This window comes from Nansenia antarctica (assembly GCF_963989245.1).
Source record: "Nansenia antarctica genome assembly, chromosome: 1".
NCBI lineage: Eukaryota > Metazoa > Chordata > Actinopteri > Argentiniformes > Microstomatidae > Nansenia > Nansenia antarctica.
The window spans coordinates 37360852-37379290 of NC_137674.1; the positions used below are offsets into that span (position 1 = coordinate 37360852).

The window sequence follows — 18439 nt, forward strand, 5'->3', positions numbered from 1 at the left end:
CAGGACAGGCCATGTTTACACAGCCTGTTGTCCCTTTTCTGACTCCGGTAAACAGAGGTAAACAACGGAGTAACAGTAGAAAAAAATAAACGAATAACCGTTGTGAAGGGAACAGGACAGGGGATTGGCAACAGGTATCCACCTTCTATTGCACATACATTTCAGTTTTGTGTCTTTTCTTCTCTGACTTTTCCTATAGGTCTAATTCTAAAACCTCACAGTTAGAAACAGGCAGCAAGAGCTATGTCATAAATAATGATACAGACAAATGAGAAAAAGACCTCCAAATCAACCGGTGTGCCTCCAAAAACAATAATATAATAGTTATAATAATATTAATAATAATAATACAAGAAACAACAATACAGTAACATCATCAATACCGAAAACAATAATATTCACAAAAACAACAATAGCTATAAGATATAAGCAGAAAAGTAACGGTAATTTGTTGAATATAAAAAGGACCTTTCTGTAAAATTGATTGTCATTCAAAGATAAAAAGTGTCCAAAACATCCAAGGCATCAACAGTGAGGAGGACCAAATGATGATGACTATAAAAAGTGACTAGGGATTCACAAAACAAAAACCCAAACAACAGCACTTGAAGCTAGGAAATCCATTTGAACACGCGTCTGTGCAAGCTTTTGGCAGTCTTGAGAGGAAAAGGGACAAACAGGAAGCGGCTCAAACAAACAGACACACACGCACACGCACACCAATGTGTGCTTTCCGATCTTTTCCTCCACATAGAGTATAGGAGTCTCCATACAGGCAGTGTCACCATCACTTCAGTCTGGAACATATTTCCTTCCCTTGCCTTTCCACTTCAAATCACTGATCTCATTCTTTTCTTAATAATATGTAAAAATGCAGAAACCAAAAGTAGCAGTGCATTGTGTGGCTCATGTCAATAGGGTCCTGGCCAGAAGGTCCAGTAAGCTGTGTGGGGCTGAAAGTGCTGAGAGGGAGTAGAGTATAACCAGGAAGGTGGATGGTGGACAGTGCAGAGAGAAAACGTCATGGTAGAAAGGTGGCATGGCTTTCATACCCTTTAGCCCTGTGTCTGAGAGAGGTAACCCCTGAAAGCTTTTAAAGCAGTTTAAGAGGGATAATGAGTTACGGGAAACTCATTCACAAACGCACGCACGCACGCACACACGCATGCACGCACGCACGCACACACACACACACACACACACACGGGGGAAAGAAAACCTGTCCCTGAATATGTCAAGATGGGTAATCCTGATCTATAAAACAATTTTGTAAAAGCTGTTTTAGTTTTACATGAGTGTTGCTTTGCTTCCACTGCTTTGTTGAGAGAGAGAGAGAGAGAGAGAGAGAGAGAGAGAGAGAGAGAGAGAGAGAGTGCCGCGCGAGAGAGAGAAAGCAATGCTGCTGCAGCAGCTGTAACATGAGGGTGTCAGATATCCCTGGAGTAATAGAAGGTGGGGTGCCTCAGGGTTCAGTGTGAAGCCCTTTCAGCCTTCAGGAGGTGGGGGGGGGGGGGATGGGCTGTCTTAGTGCCAGTCCTCGTCGTCCTCGTCTTCTCCCTCAGTAGAGTCATCGTTAGTGCTGTCTCCTCCAGCTGCGCCCTCTGGCGCTCCGTTCTGCCGCGCGGCCAGCAACGCTGCCGCCTCCGCTGCCGCCTGGGCTGCCGCCCGCTCGTCGGCCTCCTTCTGGCGCAGCGCCGCTGCCTTCTTCTCCTGCTCTGCGTGGCTCTTCATGTGGGCGCTGCGGCTCTTCACTTTGTAGAAGATCCTACGGGCAAAGGGAACAAAAGGTCAGAGGTCAACAGATGAAGGATTCACTGTTGGCTTCAGAGTTGATAGGATACATAAATACAAATATTTCAAGCCTATGTCTAACCAGACAGTCAGTCACATTGAGATTGACATCTCTTTTTCAAGTGAGCCCTGGCCAAGAAGGCAGAATACAAACACAAACACATAATTTAGAGTATTTACCTTGAAGTTAGCATTGGTCTAATATGGTTCTATAGCATAATACTGCAGGGAATATATGGGACGGTGAGGATAAGGGGTGTCTTTGTATTTTGTACACAGTCTCTGGGCAGAGCTGCATAAACTGGGGGCATGGCATGCCATATCAGCGCTGTGTTTCAGTTGCTAGGAGACGGTTGATAATAACAGGACTGCCGTTGCCATGGGTGAGGCTCTTCAATCAGAATCGGTCATTGCTGCGTTATTCCTTCCTGCTCAAACAACCCCCATGGGGCACTTCTCACTGTACACACTGGATCTGGATCTCTATAACCAGCAATAGCCCCAATATCCCACCCTATTTCAAACAACCAATAAACTCATTTTATCTCACTCTTGATCACGGTTTCCCTTTGAATTAGAAATCAGTACTTACTGATAATTGTTACTGAGAAATTACACAACAGACTGTTGCATCATTAACACTCAATAAAAAAAAGTGCATTGTACTGCTTCCATGTATGAAATGTGATGTATAAATAGAGTTTGATTTGATTAAAATAAATTAGCAAGGTAATCATTGTCATCATTCAAGTAATGCTAAACTCTGTGCGGCACATTGAGGACTCTGTCTGTGTTCCATGTACAGAACATTGAGGACATTGAGCCGTCCAGGCGGCAGACACTGACCTGCCACACTTCTTGCAGGGGAACTCTCCCTCCTGCCCAGCAGGGGGCTTGCTGCCTGCCGGCGGGCCACTCTTTGGAGGGGGTTTTGGTTTCGAGGGGGCAGTGGGAGGAGGAGGGGGGTGACTGGCACAGGACGACAGGTGATCTCTCCTCCCGTCCTCCTGGCTCTTTAACACCAGAACAGCTCCAGCCTGCGGACACACACATACCACACAGGTCAGCACAAACAGAACTCCCCCCCCGCACCCCACCACTCGGGTCAAATGATCTTATGCTACATAGCTAACCAGATTAGTAAATGAGATCAAGTTAAACACAACACAACGCACAGTGAACTAGAGAGTCAAGTCTTAAAGCCAAAATATAACCGTTGAAAACAAAACTTGTTTGAGTTTTTTTAGGTCACCGAATGAAAAATGCGAAAATGGGGAATGAGGTCAAAGATATCTTGAATCATTGTTTGCTGACAGACCGGTTACGCAACACGCGACAAGGGAAGCCAGCCAACACATCTGCTGCAGAGCCACCAGAGGGCAGCAGACCTGATCATTTTTACAATCTACTCTACTGTATCCCAGCAGAACTCAATATGAACTCATGTCTGGGTTAAGAGTGCAACTATGGTTTACTAGGGGAAGTAAGGCTGACATGACGAGACACAAATAGGAATTCCATTTACATATTTCTTTATGTTTCAGAATCCTCTACCAACAACACCTTCAACACACCCTGGGCCTTGTGTGAATACCCACTGATCTGACAAGACTGGATTGCCTAAAGCAAATTACCTAAAGCAACGCAGTGGAAAGCTTGCTTTGACCAATCCAAACATGATGCAGTCAGTGCAGTAAATACTTCAATGAAGGGAGGATTGTTTAGTATTGGAACAAGGCCCGTGGCCACACACTCACATTCACAGTGGCCTGTAATGTCTGAGTCACCCTGCTGGGGCTGCTGCTATCCCTCTTCCTGTCAGCTGACCCCTCCCACTTCCTGTTGTCTTCCTCTTCCTTCCGCGATTCAAATCTCTGAGAGCTCTTTTGGTCCAGAGAGAGAAAGGCAGTGATTACTGTCACTAAACAGTGCTCGAAATGTTTAAATAGACTGCGTTAGGAACAAAGTGCCACACACATGCACGCACCCCACGGTTCAACACATATATATAGTACTCACACACCCCACAGCTCAAATTACCTTTAACAACTACTAACCTGATTAGTTTAAGAGATCAAGTTAAACACAACACACAGTCAAGTGAAGGGTCATCGTGTATAGGACACACACGGACATACACACAGGGTTTACTTGAGGTTGGTGACCTGAGCTGAAGTGAACTCACTTTGTGGTCGACCTCCTCCTCTGTGCTCCTGCTCTCAGGGGGGTCCGCCTCTCCGTAGATGAGGGATCCGCTGCGACCGATCTTCACCTGCTTCTTGTAGGTGTAGTAGAACTCCACACACTGGGCCACTGTCTTAGTGCCCACCTGGGTACCAGTGACACACACACACACACACACAGGCACACAGGCACACAGACACACACACACACACACACACACACACACACATTGTTATGGCAGTGCACTGGAAGCAACCAATACAACATACAATAACAAGTATACGGTATATATATAAATACAATAATCAAGACCCTAGTCTACTTGGGGGACTTCATGTGAACATACCACGTTCTGCACCATGAAGAAGTCCTTCTTATAGGCAGCGATCCCTTTGTTAAAGGAACGTCTCTCTGCTGAGGTCCAGCTGTCTGACCCTGAACGAGAGTTAGACAGAGGCAGACAGACAGAGGCAGAGAGAGAGAGAGAGATAGATAGAGAGAGAGAGAGAGAGAGAGAGAGAGAGAGAGACAGAGAGAGACAAAAGAGTGGTGTGGAGTTAGACGGCATGCCGCTGACTGGCGACTGTGGACGTCAACTTCTCTGTGCACTGGGCGGAGCGACCTCGACTGCAACCCCCCCACACGCACGCATGCTCACATGCACACAAGCGCACACACACACACACACACACACACACACACACACACGCTGCAGACAGCCAGGACTCACACATGGTAGGATAAACAATGGTTCTCCTGTCCTCTGCTTGGGATTATCACACGCTACTAACCCACTGCCCCCCTCTCCACAGAAACCGTCTCAATCCACAGCCTCCCACCACTACAACCCACCCCTCCTCTCATCAACCCACAGTCCTTGCCCCATTCCCTCCTCCTCCCCCCCCACCACGCTCTCACTCTATCTGCCATTGTTTAGGACTGTGGGGGGCTCTGTAGCAGCCCACCACCACTACTCTAAAGCAGAGAAGAGGAATATGTATGCATACACATAGGCCCGCATTAACACACACACACACACACACACACACACACACACACACACACGCAGCCCCACATTAACACGCTGCCCCATGTTAACACCCACACCCACACGCACGCACACAACCCAGTATGACTATCCCGAGTGTAAAAGCTGAGACTACCTGAGTAGTGGTAGTCTCCCAGACAGTGGCTCTTGGGGAATATGGGTTTTTTCAGCAGCAGGAGGGCAAGCGCTCCCTGTAGAGAAAAAATACATTCCTCATTTAGTTTACACTGAGAAAGTAATAGTGCATGAAACAATATCAATGTAACATTATTGGATATGAAGAAGCTGGTGTGTCGATACGATTAATAAAGAGGGCTACTGTAAAGAGAGCAGAGAGCCTCGCTGGTGCAGAGAGTGGGAGCTCTAACAACCACCGCCGTCTCCTTGACAACGCAGACTAATGCTGGTCGCTAGGGGCTGCGAGCACCACCGTAGGGGTCTCTCTCTCTCTCTCTCTTTTTGGCGCGTAGAGCAAGTGCTGAGCATATCTTATGACAAAATAAAAACAGAGGTTTTCTGGGGGGGAACGCGACTAACTCAATAGGCTCTGTGCAGCACCACCTGTTCTGCATTGGCTACACAGTTGGTGCAGCTGTTGGACCTTGCTGAGTGACATGGCTAACAAGTTCAACCCTGATATCTTAACCACACACCAATAGGGTTGGGGTCAAGGCCATTTCAATTCAGGAAGAATTTAATTGAAATGCAATTGATCCCAGTCCTCACAATAGAAACACTGGAAGTTGCTGTCACTAGTCAGCATCTGTATACATTTTAAAAGATATGCTGAAGACTTTTATGTTCTTCGGCTTTTAATTGAGTGTATTTTAAAGAGGTAGGCTAGGCTTTTTTAACTGATTTCGTTTTTTGTTTTGTTCTATTTATTGTTTTTAAACCGGAACATTTTAAATTGTTACTGTATCTTACTTCGTTCGGCTTTTAATGTTACTGAATTTTATATGATGACTCGTTTTATTTTTCACTTATTACTTGTTATTTTATCTCATGTGTTCATGTAAAGCACTATAAATTAAATACATTTGCCTTGCCTTGCCTTGTGTGTGTGCGTGTGTGTGTATAGTAGGAGGCCTATGAGGGATGGCTGCTTTAGCCACACTGTGTCCAATCTGTTATCAGACTGAGATCAGTGGACCACACCCTCTCCCTCAGCGCTCGTCCCATCCATACTGAAGGTATGAAACACCGTCTGATGACACCGTTATTGCATTAGGTTAGATCACACCCGTTGCTCACCATGATGTCACCCTGGCACTCATACAAGCAGTGTGACGCCAGCTCCTGATTGGTCCCTCCTCCGCACAGGGCACTGGAACAGGCCAGGTGCATGAGGTCATCAACTAGAGAGGAATAGAAAGAAGAGAGAGAGAGAGAGGGAGAGAGAGAGAGAGGGAGAGAGAGCGAGAGAGAGAGAGAGAGAGAGAGAGAGAGAGAGAGAGAGAGAGAGAGAGAGAGAGAGAGAGAGAGAGAGAGAGAGAGAGAGAGAGAGAGAGAGACCATGATTAGGACACTACTTCCTCAAATCACTTCTGTATATGACAATGACATCCAGTAGTAGCCTCACAGGTGGGCTGAGATGGCCGTGACTGAGCAGTACCTCTCTCCTGGTACCCTGGCTTGGCATCAGGACCGTGGAGGGGGGCCCACACCAGCTCTGCCAGGTGCTGGTCGTGCTGCAGGCCGGCTGAACGCTGCCTCAGCTCAGGCACCTCTGCCTGGTACCGCACGCCAATGTTGATTCGCCTGGTTGATAAGAGACACGCTATGTTGACTCATGTTGACTCATAATGCTGCGATTGATAAGGGGAGTTTCAAAACATAGTTTCAGGCCCAAAACATACATGCAAATGGCTTATTCAGGTGATTTAGTGGGGTCTGTGTTTTCAGAAATAAGTGATTTCATTCAAAACCTGACCACACAAAGTGGAAATGAGGATACCATTTCACTGATACTTATATTATATGTGACACGGTCCGGTCAACTGGTCTGCAAGTCATCAGCCGATTGAATGTTTAATGACTTTTCTTTAGAAAAAATGTAAATACATGTCAGCGTTGTTGAAAATCAATGACACACTCGCTAGTCAACTAACACAGCTTGTTTTGTGAGCCTGCTAACAATGTCGTAGTAGTGTTATAGTTAACTAGGTAGCAGTGGGGATTACTCAACGAATCCATTGCATTGCAGTATTTTGGCTTGACTAGCGAGTTTGTTGACGTTGAAATGCATTTCCGTGTTTCAAAATAAAAGTCACATTTAAAACAACATTTGATTGGTTGCCAACTTGCGGCCCAAATGACCAGACCATTTCACATATGCTTCCTGTCCTGTCCTGTCTGTGCAGAGATTGCAGGGGAGTATCTGTGTACCCCCCCCTTCCTCCAGAGTAGGCTTGCTGATGTAAACTGATCTGAGCTGGCTTGTTGGAAGTGTTTGGGAGCTCTCTTGGCCCAGCTGAAAGGCTGATTTATCACTGCTGGGGGTTGTCCCCGGCTGACTGCAGAGCAGCTGGTACCAGTCAGGGAAGAACACCCACAATGCACCCCGTTTTTTCGTCCACCCCCTGCCTTTGTCATTAAAAAACAGGGCTGTGATACACGCTAAACTGGGTCAGACCCAAAGGACCCATTTTGTCCTTTCATTCCACACAAACAGCCCCTGCTGGAGGACATTTCAATAAACTCAAGGCCAGCACTGAGGAAGACACACAAGAGCTCCTGTAACTAGCCTTTTTTGGCTGTATGTAAGAGAGAGAGAAAGTTCAGCAGCTCCACTGTCAAGGGGACATGAGGCTTTAACAGGCGAGGAGGAGGAGTTTGGAGGGTTCTGTACTCACGGCTCAATGCTGACTGGAGTGGCCTCACCGATGGCAGACAGAACCGGGGGCGTTATGTCAATGCTGTCTAAAAAGCAAAGCACAGCACAAAAACACCACTGCTCAGTTAATAATAATATAATAATAATATATGCCATTTAGCTGACGCTTTTATCCAAAGCGACATAGATTGCAATGATCATTTCAATATATACGGTCCCAGCAGGAATCGAACCCACAACCTAAGCGTCGTCAGCGCCATGCTCTACCAATTGAGCCACAGAAGACCACAGTTAAAATGTTGAGTAATAATATTCGGGACAAAACAGACAGCAGATATTCAGACATGTGAGAAGTGGGCCAAACACACAATAGGGCAGTGTCGTTACTTTGGCTAAATGCATGTTAATACACATCCCTCAATGTAAACGTATTTGTACATCTACAGTTATGGTTCAACTGCCATAGCGGCGGTTCATTCTAAGTCTAAGATAAGTTCATAGTCAACTGTAAATGACACTATAATCCTAGATAGAGGCACTGTATGTTTTGACTTACTGGATCGCAGCAGGCTGCGTGTGGCTGACTTGGGGGTGATGGGAGGGGGAAGGCCCTGGCTGCTGGCCGCGGCGGAGGAGAGGAACGTGGAGAAGTAGAGGCCTGAGCCCTCCCGTACGGGGCTGAGGATGGGCGGCGGCGTGTAGGGCGGCATGGTGAGGGGGTTGTCTATCAGACGAACGGGCGAGCGGAGATGGCTCTGGTAGGGCGTGATGCTGGAGTAGACAGGCGGGGCGATGAACGTCCCGAACGTCCCAGGCTTGGGGGGGGGGATGAAGAGGGGTTCGGGGCGGGGCCGCCGCTTGGACTTGGCAGACTTGCCATCGTCGTCTTTCTCTCCCTCTGTTCCGCCGTTCTGATGAAGAGAGACAAGAGTACAAATGTTACATTCAGAATGAAACATGTCAATAACCAAAATGGATTATAACTCCAAGAATATCATTATAAATAAAGGTTTTTAAATGCCATGACAGAAAGTATTTTATAGAAGAAAAATACAATTTCTGAAAATGGTTTGCAACAAAACTCTTCAAACACACAACAAGATGAATGGATTAACCATTTCATCGTATACTACAAGTGTTGTAAATGGATGGTAAATGGACTGCACTTATATAGCGCCTTATATCATTCACCCATTCACACACCAATGGCGGCAAGCTACCATGCAAGGCGCCGGCCCGCTCACTGGGAGCAATTTGGGGTTCAGTGTCTTGCCCAAGGACAATTCGACATTTGGCCAGCCGGGGCTCGAACCGCCGATCTGCCAACCTTACGATCATTAGACGGCAGCTTTACCTCCTGCGCCACAGCCTCCACAGACAACGAGTGTTGTTCTCCTGGGGGGGGGGGGTCCTAGAGAGAGACCACCCCCCACCCTTGTAGCTAAATACTGAGCGTCACATATCCATACTGTACTCTACATCAATCCTATGGTGTGTCTAAACCCTGCTAATCTGCCTGGTCTGATCTGGGGCAGGGAGGGACACCAGCAGATGCTCCACCGACCACCCCCAGCAGAGAGACTGGGAGGGGAAGGGGGGGGGGGGCAGGGGAGAAGGAAACACATATGGGGAAAACATGGAGAGTGAGATGCTGGATAAAGGGGGGCAGGGAGAGAGTGGCTGTAAAAAGCAGGGATTTGAAGGGCGTTGCGGGGTGGGGGTATAGTATTAGAAAATGGATTTGGGGGGGGGGGGGGAATATGAACCAAACTCCACCATAAATACTCAATCCTGGTCTTGGAGAGCTACAGTGGGTCCAGGTTTAGTCCCAGCCTAGTGCCATCAGCCCTGATAGAACTAATCAACTGATCTTCAATACCGCAGTAGGCTTCAGTTCAGGACCAGGAGTGAGGATCACTGCACTGGAACATTAGAGCTCGGGTTCTCCTAACCCCTCCCTACCCCTAGACATGTGTGAGGTCATAAACCCACCTGGCCCGAGCTCTCGGTCAGCGAGCTCCTGAGTGACCGCCGGCGGGTGACAATGACCGAGGGCTTGTGGTCCGAACGGGTGACGTCCTGCAGATTAGTGGGTCGTGGAGGCCAGCCTGACCCCAGAGCGTTGTGTTCCCTGTCTGGGGACAATGCCCCGGGCCTCCGCACCGGGACCGACACGGGGATGACGAGTGGCAGCAGGCTCTCGTCACGGGACCGTTTGGCTCTGAGGCTCTCTGGGTCCCCGGTCCCTCGCCCCGGACCTGGTGCTGCCCTAGTGGGGCTCCAAGGCCTGTGTGGCTCCTGCAGAAAAACAAACAAACAAACAAACAGACAGACAGAAGACACACATTACACATCTGGATGATTCAGTCAGCTTCACTGACAGATCAGATAACCTCCTAACCTCCTATTCTATTCTATCATTCTATTGTCACTTTATTTTGTCGTTGCTGTAACACCTTCATTTCCCCTCGGGGATCAATAAGGTACCTATCACATTTTTTTATGTGAACAAAAGTCTTCCTATTTTGCATATAATAAAAGCAGTAGTGCATTTATGAGGATACAGCATTGTTCCTTCGTGTACTGAGGTGATGCAACAGAGAGCCAATAACACAACATCTCAGTTTCAGGGTTCAATTTCATGTGACCAAATTACACATGTCCCGAAGTGACTTTCAGTTTCCTAATAGGAAAGCCTCTTCTGTTGCACACAAAGCATTCTAATACTGTTCTCATTAAGCAGAGGCAGAGAAGAGTGGCAGTATACAGTAGAATGCTCCTTTTCACACCATTCCTAGTGGAAAAGTCCAGCCCCAATCCAGAGCAGGAGAGAAGGCATTCTGCTGAGCACTGCAGCCCCCCCCCCCCCCCCCCCATACACCCCTCCCCTACAGAGAGAGAGAAAGGCGGGGGGAGGGGAGGGGAGGGGGGGTGCAGGGTGGGGTTTCAGTCCTCTGATGGAATGGGGGAGGTGCATAGACACGAAACATAGTCCTTCTATATGGTGAACTCCCCAGAAGGCAGGGCAGGGCAAAGTAATGCTAGGAGAAGAGGATGTGATTCATAATGTGGGTATCTTTTCTCAATGTTTTTGAGACTTCTATCTAGAGATATTAAAACTCCTCCATGGAGACTGTGGTATTGTATTCAGCTCGGCAGCATTCATATTAGGGTGTTAATTGCTTATTCCTTTAATCTAAGCACTAATCAGAGACCACACAAACGCTGGCACCATCGGTCATGGCAGATGCATTAGGCTGTTTGTTTGTGTTCCTTTTCTTGTGTAATGAAGGGAGCCAAAAATACCATCGCAATTATATCCATAAAAACAAACAGATATTGATCACCGTGCAAAGTGGACTCATCAAAGTGACTCCCAAAGCTGAGCTAAGCTGCTTCCATTAATGATATGCATGCATGAAGTGCATGCATGTAGTTTGTACAAAAGAGCTAGCTCGTGCATTGACGTCCATGCATAAATCAGAGGTGGATGTACCCTCTGATTTAATGTGTCGTCATTGTATGATATCAATTCAGGTCTTGTTAGGAGCACACTAAAGCTAGCTACACCACCAGAGATGATATGTGACACGGTCTGGTCATTTGGGCCGCAAGCCCTATTTTGAAACACAGGAATACATTTCAACGTTGTTGAAAATCACAACACAAACTCGCTAGTCAAGCCAAAATACTGCAATTGCAATGGATTCAGTGAGTAATACCCACTGCTGCCTAGTTAACTATAACACTACTTTACATTGTTAGCAGGCTCACAAAACAAGCTGTGTTAGTTGATTAGCGAGTGTGTCTCTGATTTTCAACAACGCTGAAATGTGTTTACATTTTCCGAAAGAAAAGTCTGAACATTAAATCGGATGCCGATTTGTGGACCAATTGACCAGACCGTGTCACATATGTATATCCTAACCTTTTTCTATCCAGGAAGTACCATTGAGGTCGATTGACCGCTTTTACAAGGAAGACCTGGTCACTGTGATCTACACTCCTTATAATGTTATGCACAAGCATCAGGCTACACACCTTGGTAATGTGTGGTGGTAGGCACTCCATTTCAGAGGCCTTCTGAGCCAGGGTCTCCAGGTTCACTTCCTGGGACACCCTCCGTTTCCTCCGCGTGCTCTGGATGACACCTGTAGGGGCGGCCGGGGCGTCCTCTGGCCTTTTTCCTCCTCCTGTCCCCTCAGGGGCCCCGTTCAGGGAGCCCTGGGTCCCCTGGGCTGGCTGCTCTGACTGAGGGATGAGGAATGGGTTGTCTGCCGATGGGGCTCCCCCTTCTTTGGAGAGGCGTCTGGACCTGCGAGGCTGGGCCTGGTGCTGCGAAGCCTCTGTGGGCTGCTGGGCGTCTGAGGGAATGTGTGGAGGTTCTGGCTCCAGGAGGTCTGGGGTAATTGGGGTAGCTGGGGTAGCTGGGGTGGAGGGCTCCTCACAGTGCACCAGGACGGGCGGCTTTGAGTGTGGATTGGAGTGTGAGTTCTGGCTCCCACTGGGGTAGTATTCCAGCACATGTTGGTTTTGTTGCTGTTGCTGTATTTGGTGTTGCAATTGTTGTTGCTGTTGTATTTGCTGCTGCTGCTGTAATTGCTGCTGTTGGATTTGCTGTTGTTGGATTTGTTGTTGCTGTTGGTGTATTTGTTGTTGTTGTTGTTGTTGTTGTTGCTGTTGTTGTATTTGCTGCTGCTCTTGTTGGACTTGTTGCTGTTGGATTTGCTGTTGCTGCTGCAGTTGTTGCTGAACTTGCTGTTGGCGCTGAAGTATTTGCTGCTGCTGTATGTGATGCTGTTGTTGCATTTGTTGTTGCTGTAATATCTGCTGTTGTTGTTGTTGTAGGCGTTGTATTTTCTGATGCTCCTGTTGATGCAGTTGATGTTGGGGTTGGGGTTTTGTCTGTGCAGTGTAGTTCAGATTTGGTAAGGTCCTGGTGCCCTGAAATGCCTGATAGTAGCCTGTTAGGTGTGGCTTAGGCTGTCCAAAAGCTACCTGGAAGGGCTGAAGGACTGAACTACCCCCGGGGTTGGATGTACTAAGCTGCTGGGCGTTCAAGGCGCCTGGTTTGAGGGGTGGCTGGAAGGCCTGGGGCTGCTGCTGCTGCTGTTGCTGTTGCTGTTGTTGTTGTTGTTGTTGTTGTTGTTGTTGCTGTTGCTGCTGCTGTTGTTGTTGTTGCTGCTGCTGTTGCTGCTGCTGCTGCTGCTGTTGCTGTTGTTGTTGCTGCTGTTGCTCCCACTCCAGACTATGGGCCTTGGCCACAGTCACCTCCCTGTAGGCCTCTCCAGCAGGGTTAGACACCAGCGGCTGCTGCTTCTCTGAAGGCCTACTGGGGGGCTGCTGCTGCTGCTGCTGCTGCAGGGTACCCCCCTCATGGGCTTGCTTTGTGAAAGCCGTCTGAGCCCTGGAGTCACTCACATTTACACCCCCTAGGTATGGAGCAAAGTTCTGTCCCCAGTTGGCCATGGTGACACCCTGTGTCCAGTTGCTAGTCCTCTGCTGCTGGGGCGGCTGCTGAGCGGGGTCCTGGTGTGCCCACTTCATGGGTACCGTCTGTTGGTAATGACCACGGCTCTGGTCACCTTTCTCTGGGCTAAAGATGACAGAGTTGAGGAACATGTGGGGGGCCTCGGGGTTGGAGGCCACTGTGCCTGCAGACTCACTCTGTCCAGGCTCCGAAGCAGGGGCTCCCAGGCTATAGTAAGAACTATCAGTATGCTGAGAGGTCTCCTTCATTGCTACTCCTTGGTCGTTGAAAAATGAAATGCGTTTGCCTGTTCTCTTGGTGTTGGCTTTCTGCTGGGCTGGTAAACTCATGGCTATCATGAATGAATAAGGGCTGGTGGATGGAGGTGGGGGGGTTATAGCTGGGGGCTGGAGCAGTGTGTACACAAAAGGCCCCCCAACTGTGCAAACCACCAACCAATGTATGGGCCAACGTAGCTCCCTTTGAACTGGTCTATCCGTTGACAAAGCAAAACATGTATTTTTTTCACCACACAGGCTTGGAGGGGTGCTGCATATTAAAGCAAATCACCAAACTGCATGGGCAACAGAAGGAGAGGTGGAGGGGGGTGGGAAGTGGGGGGTGGGGGGTGTCACACAACCCAATCTTCTCCTTCCCTTTACTACTCTTGCTGATGTATTCAAAGGTAACCGGGCTGAATTGACTTGTCTGGTTGTCCACTTGTGCCGCTCATTCATTGGTGACACCCTGCAAAGAGAGAGAGGTCAGGCATGTTATATTCAGCCTAGAGGGGTCCCTGTAGAGGGTCTCATTGTCAAACCTGCCACAGCAATGTAAAAACCTGCTGTGGGCCTTTTCAACAATAGGCTCCTGGTGAAAGGTATTGGGTGGGAGAGAGGGATGGGGATGGAGAGGAGGGACACTATGCTGTGTCATTCGTAGTTTAGCTCACATGACACAGGGAGAAGGCCAGACAGGCAAACATATCCAACAGCCCTCAAAAGCTCAAGACTTAAAACAAAGATTGAAATTAAGGTTAATAGCCCATGGCCTGATCACATGGATCAAACGACTGCCTCCAGCGATCATCGCATCAGTTTCTGAAAGAGACACAGCATTCAAGAATGTACTATATCCACACACACATCCACACACACACACACACACACACACACACACACACACACACACACACACACACACACACACACACTTAATGTTTATCCCTGTGGTTCATTGTTAACTTCTGCTACAGTACAAGTATGCTACCATATCAAAGCTGTGACAATCCTGTTTTGAACCCAGCTGGTTCTATACCATTGATCTCTATCATCTCAACTATTAGATATATGATAACTATTATTATCACTTTTTTATTTATTATTATCACTTATGATACGCTCTGACTCATAAGTCACAAAAAAGGGATCCCCCTTGAACCTATGCATGCATCCGAACGCAAACACTAGAACAATGACAGTGAACAATGACTCGCCTTGTTAGAATGAACAGGCTTGTGAAAAATAGGCTAACTATTATCCAATACTAAAAGTGGAAATATTTTGTACATTTACATTTTTCGTGGCACCACCTCCATTGCCATGGCAACACATTATGATAATGAAAACTGTGGACTGTTATCTGATGACACAGATAGTGAAGATTTCAACACAACCCTTGCCAAATCCCAGATACACCACGAGTTGAGAAGCGTTCCAGCCGTTCAGGTAACATGCTACCTCATCACTTCCACTTGCAAAATGTATACACTTTAAATTCTCCTCAATATATAGTGTGGCAATAATGCAATATCATAATGGTACTGTCCTCTGTTCTTTACCCCTCTGTCTGTGCACAAGGATATGTGTCATTGACAATATAATGTGATATCTGGGCCCGTGAGCAATCAATGGCTGCTGGAGATATAATGTCCTGAACGCAAGGTCAAGACGAGTTTAGTTCACTATAAGTATTCTGCTCCCATAACAACTGTCTGTATGATTAGTAGAAGAGACATCAATTATTCTATGACAAGATTATAATAGAATGCATGACCACATTATCAAGGGTTTTTGTTTGATATTCTTACCATTGGCAAGATACCTCACTGCAGGCACCAATACTTCACCAAGACTTCTCAAAAAATTGTTTTGGAAGAGTGGAACACAATAGTAACCATTTCTCTGCTGGCCTAGCAGCCACCTTGTAAACACACACACACACACAGGCACACACACACACACACACACACACACACACACACACACACACACATACACACACATACACACACATACACACACATACACACACATACACACACACACACACACACACACACACACACACAAACTCACACTCACACCTCAAAATAGACGGCTGCAGCTGTTCGGATCCTGCTCTGGGGGTATAGCGCTGTGGAACTTCACTGACCACACTGGAGGGCGAACGGTAAAGGGGGGTGATCGGATGGTCTGAGGCGGCAAAGGGATCATTAACACCATTCACCTGCATGCTTAGAACCCAGTCGTTTGGCACTCAATGTGAGAAACGCGTCTCTACATGTTCCACAATAAACAAAATATGCGCACATAAATGCGCACATTTAGTCTAAAGCAGCATCAATTTCTTGGAATGGGAGCGACTCTGATATAATTCGAGTATGCGCAATACGCACTGCTCTGTTTGCTGAACAGCATAAACGATCGAGTACAGCGGTGTTGTTTACAATGTGTTTATGCAATGTGGGACATGTGCACAATGACACGATGTCTACAGTGTCCAAGGTGTAGCAGGATCATGACGCAGCGAGTGGCCCAGTATCGCAGTTACACAAGCGTTTAACCCAACTAAACAAGGTAACGCGTTAAATAGGCTTGTAAACGTCAAGTGTAATTACCTAAGCCCTACCCATTTCTTAATTTAAACGGCGATTGCAATGCTGCTAGGGAGGGCACAGCGCTGAGAGCAAACGCGCAGTCGATATAGGCTATTTGACGTGAGAGGGAGAATTCCCCTCGGACAGCAAAAAAAAGAAAAACATGCTGCGTCCTACATGAGACCCCTTCCTGGACCCCCCCTCCGCGGCCAGCCAGCTCAGCGCTATTTACGAGAAGCCCTTTGTTGCAGAAAAGGGATTATCCAGTCACTAATTCCATGGCACGTTGCAACAAAGTGAGGGCAACAATGCATCCTATATCTGTATGAGCACGCGCTTTAAGACAAAAGTATGGATCATATTGAACCGACTCAACTTGTCAATACCAATACGATAAATACGTCACACGTCTTTTACTTTCCTTTTCAAAAGCCCCCCAGATGAACCAATATGACATATTTATCTATCGACAACCATTAAGTGCAATGACTTAAATGAACCCACCACATTTGAGACATTGTCAACTTTGTTTAAAACTGTTGTCCACCTTTTACCATGCATGCCTCTTACTTATTACACACTAGCCAGCGAGTAAAACAGTTGTGACATAGAGTAACTCTAACCCCGGGGGGTTTCTAGAACGACCACTCACCGTGCTTGTCATGTTTCAGCGTTGCCCCCACGATGATCACCACCACCGGAGCAACTGCCCCACGGTCCACGCGTCCAGTAGCCTGTGCAATCGAACAGAGATGACTGCATACATCTCCAAGGTTGAGTCATACAATGCTGACCTCACTATTATTTTTCAAGTCAAGAAGAGGTAGATCGATTTGGTAGAAATAACAGCTATCCAGTCGAAAATGGAGCACTAATCTGCAGAAATCTGGAGACTGTGGCACAAGTGTTGCACATTATTACGTTGCGATTGCACAAATACATGCACACATTGGCTATGCGGCCCTTTTTTCCTCTGAATCGAACAACACATTCTCTTTCAGCTCGTCTTGTGATCCCCTCCAGTTCGTTCGCCACACCTACTTCCACGACCATATAAGGCCTTCCTCTTGCATGCGGGGCGCTGTAATTTACGGGGCAAGCGCTCTCTCAGTCCGTGCGGGAAATTCCGCCAGTGGGACACAGTGGTAGAAAATGGGCCTCTATGTCCCTTACAATGTCAATAAAGCAGGCACATCTCATTTGTTACATCGCTCTTTGCGGATGAATTTATTATTGCTCTTCATTACATTATTAGGTCCCATTTCAATACCTCACGCACGCACACACGCACACACACACACGCGCGCACACACACACACACACACACACACACACACACACACACACACACACACACACACACACACACACACACACACACACACACACGCACACACACACTCTCTCTCTTTCAGGGTCCCACAATCCAACATTATCTCTATTATAGAGCTCTTCAAGGTATGCACACAGTGGCTCTGTATTAGAGAGATTATTCAAAATGCCCTTGCCTTATTATATCATTAACCTTTGGGATCTTTTAATATACGCATCACAGACACTTGGGTCGATATACGGTTATTGAGATAAGTATTTAATATGTATATTATTTCTTAGGAATGCGTTATGTTATGGAACTATTTATTTCAAGGTACCCTTGAAATGAAGTGGCTAATAAAATAATAGTTTCAACATTCGCTTTTCTAAATCATCTGTCAGTCTTTGGTCATTACTTTAATAATCGTAGCCTACATATTTGAATCAGCAATGCAGAGGAAATATGTATTTTGAAGAGAAACAATAGCCAGACAATGACCGTCTTGGCTTTTGATTAGATTAGATTCAATTGTATTGTCATTGCAGAGTACAAGTACCAGACAACGTTTTGAGGCAGTTTTTTCTTTTATATATATTTTTACATTGTTTATGCTATATGCTGTTGTATCAGGCTGCACTTGAGATGCCTAGTGGCCATGACTAAGCATGTGCTCCCTGTTTAGAGAAAGCAGACACTGCCCCAGCCTGCAGCACCAGCCCTACTGTGACAGGGTACACATGCTCGTTCTGCTGGACCTTAAAATAACGTGCAAAGCCTAAACACATTTAAGCATACAGTTCACTGGTATTGCCAGCTCTGTGAGAGAGCGATTGTATTGTCAGATATACTATATTATTATGCATGTATCAATGTACAATATATGTATAAACACATAAAACAAACACTCTCCTATAGGC

At 46.9% G+C, this 18439-nt stretch overlaps 1 protein-coding gene across 1 annotated transcript; it reads right to left on the minus strand.

The window, feature by feature from the left end:
• Positions 1 to 1472: 1472 nt before the first annotated feature.
• On the minus strand, positions 1473 to 13733 carry mideasb (mitotic deacetylase associated SANT domain protein b). The gene is made up of 12 exons (XM_080550239.1): positions 11901 to 13733; positions 9852 to 10157; positions 8416 to 8770; positions 7879 to 7945; positions 6639 to 6784; positions 6278 to 6381; positions 5139 to 5214; positions 4322 to 4410; positions 3977 to 4120; positions 3549 to 3674; positions 2638 to 2828; positions 1473 to 1765 (listed from the first exon to the last, which is right to left on the minus strand). Exons 1-12 carry the CDS (start codon positions 13686 to 13688, stop codon positions 1525 to 1527), a joined length of 3633 nt encoding a protein of 1210 aa, XP_080406365.1. The 5' UTR covers positions 13689 to 13733; the 3' UTR covers positions 1473 to 1524.
• Between the last annotated feature and the right edge of the window lie 4706 nt (positions 13734 to 18439).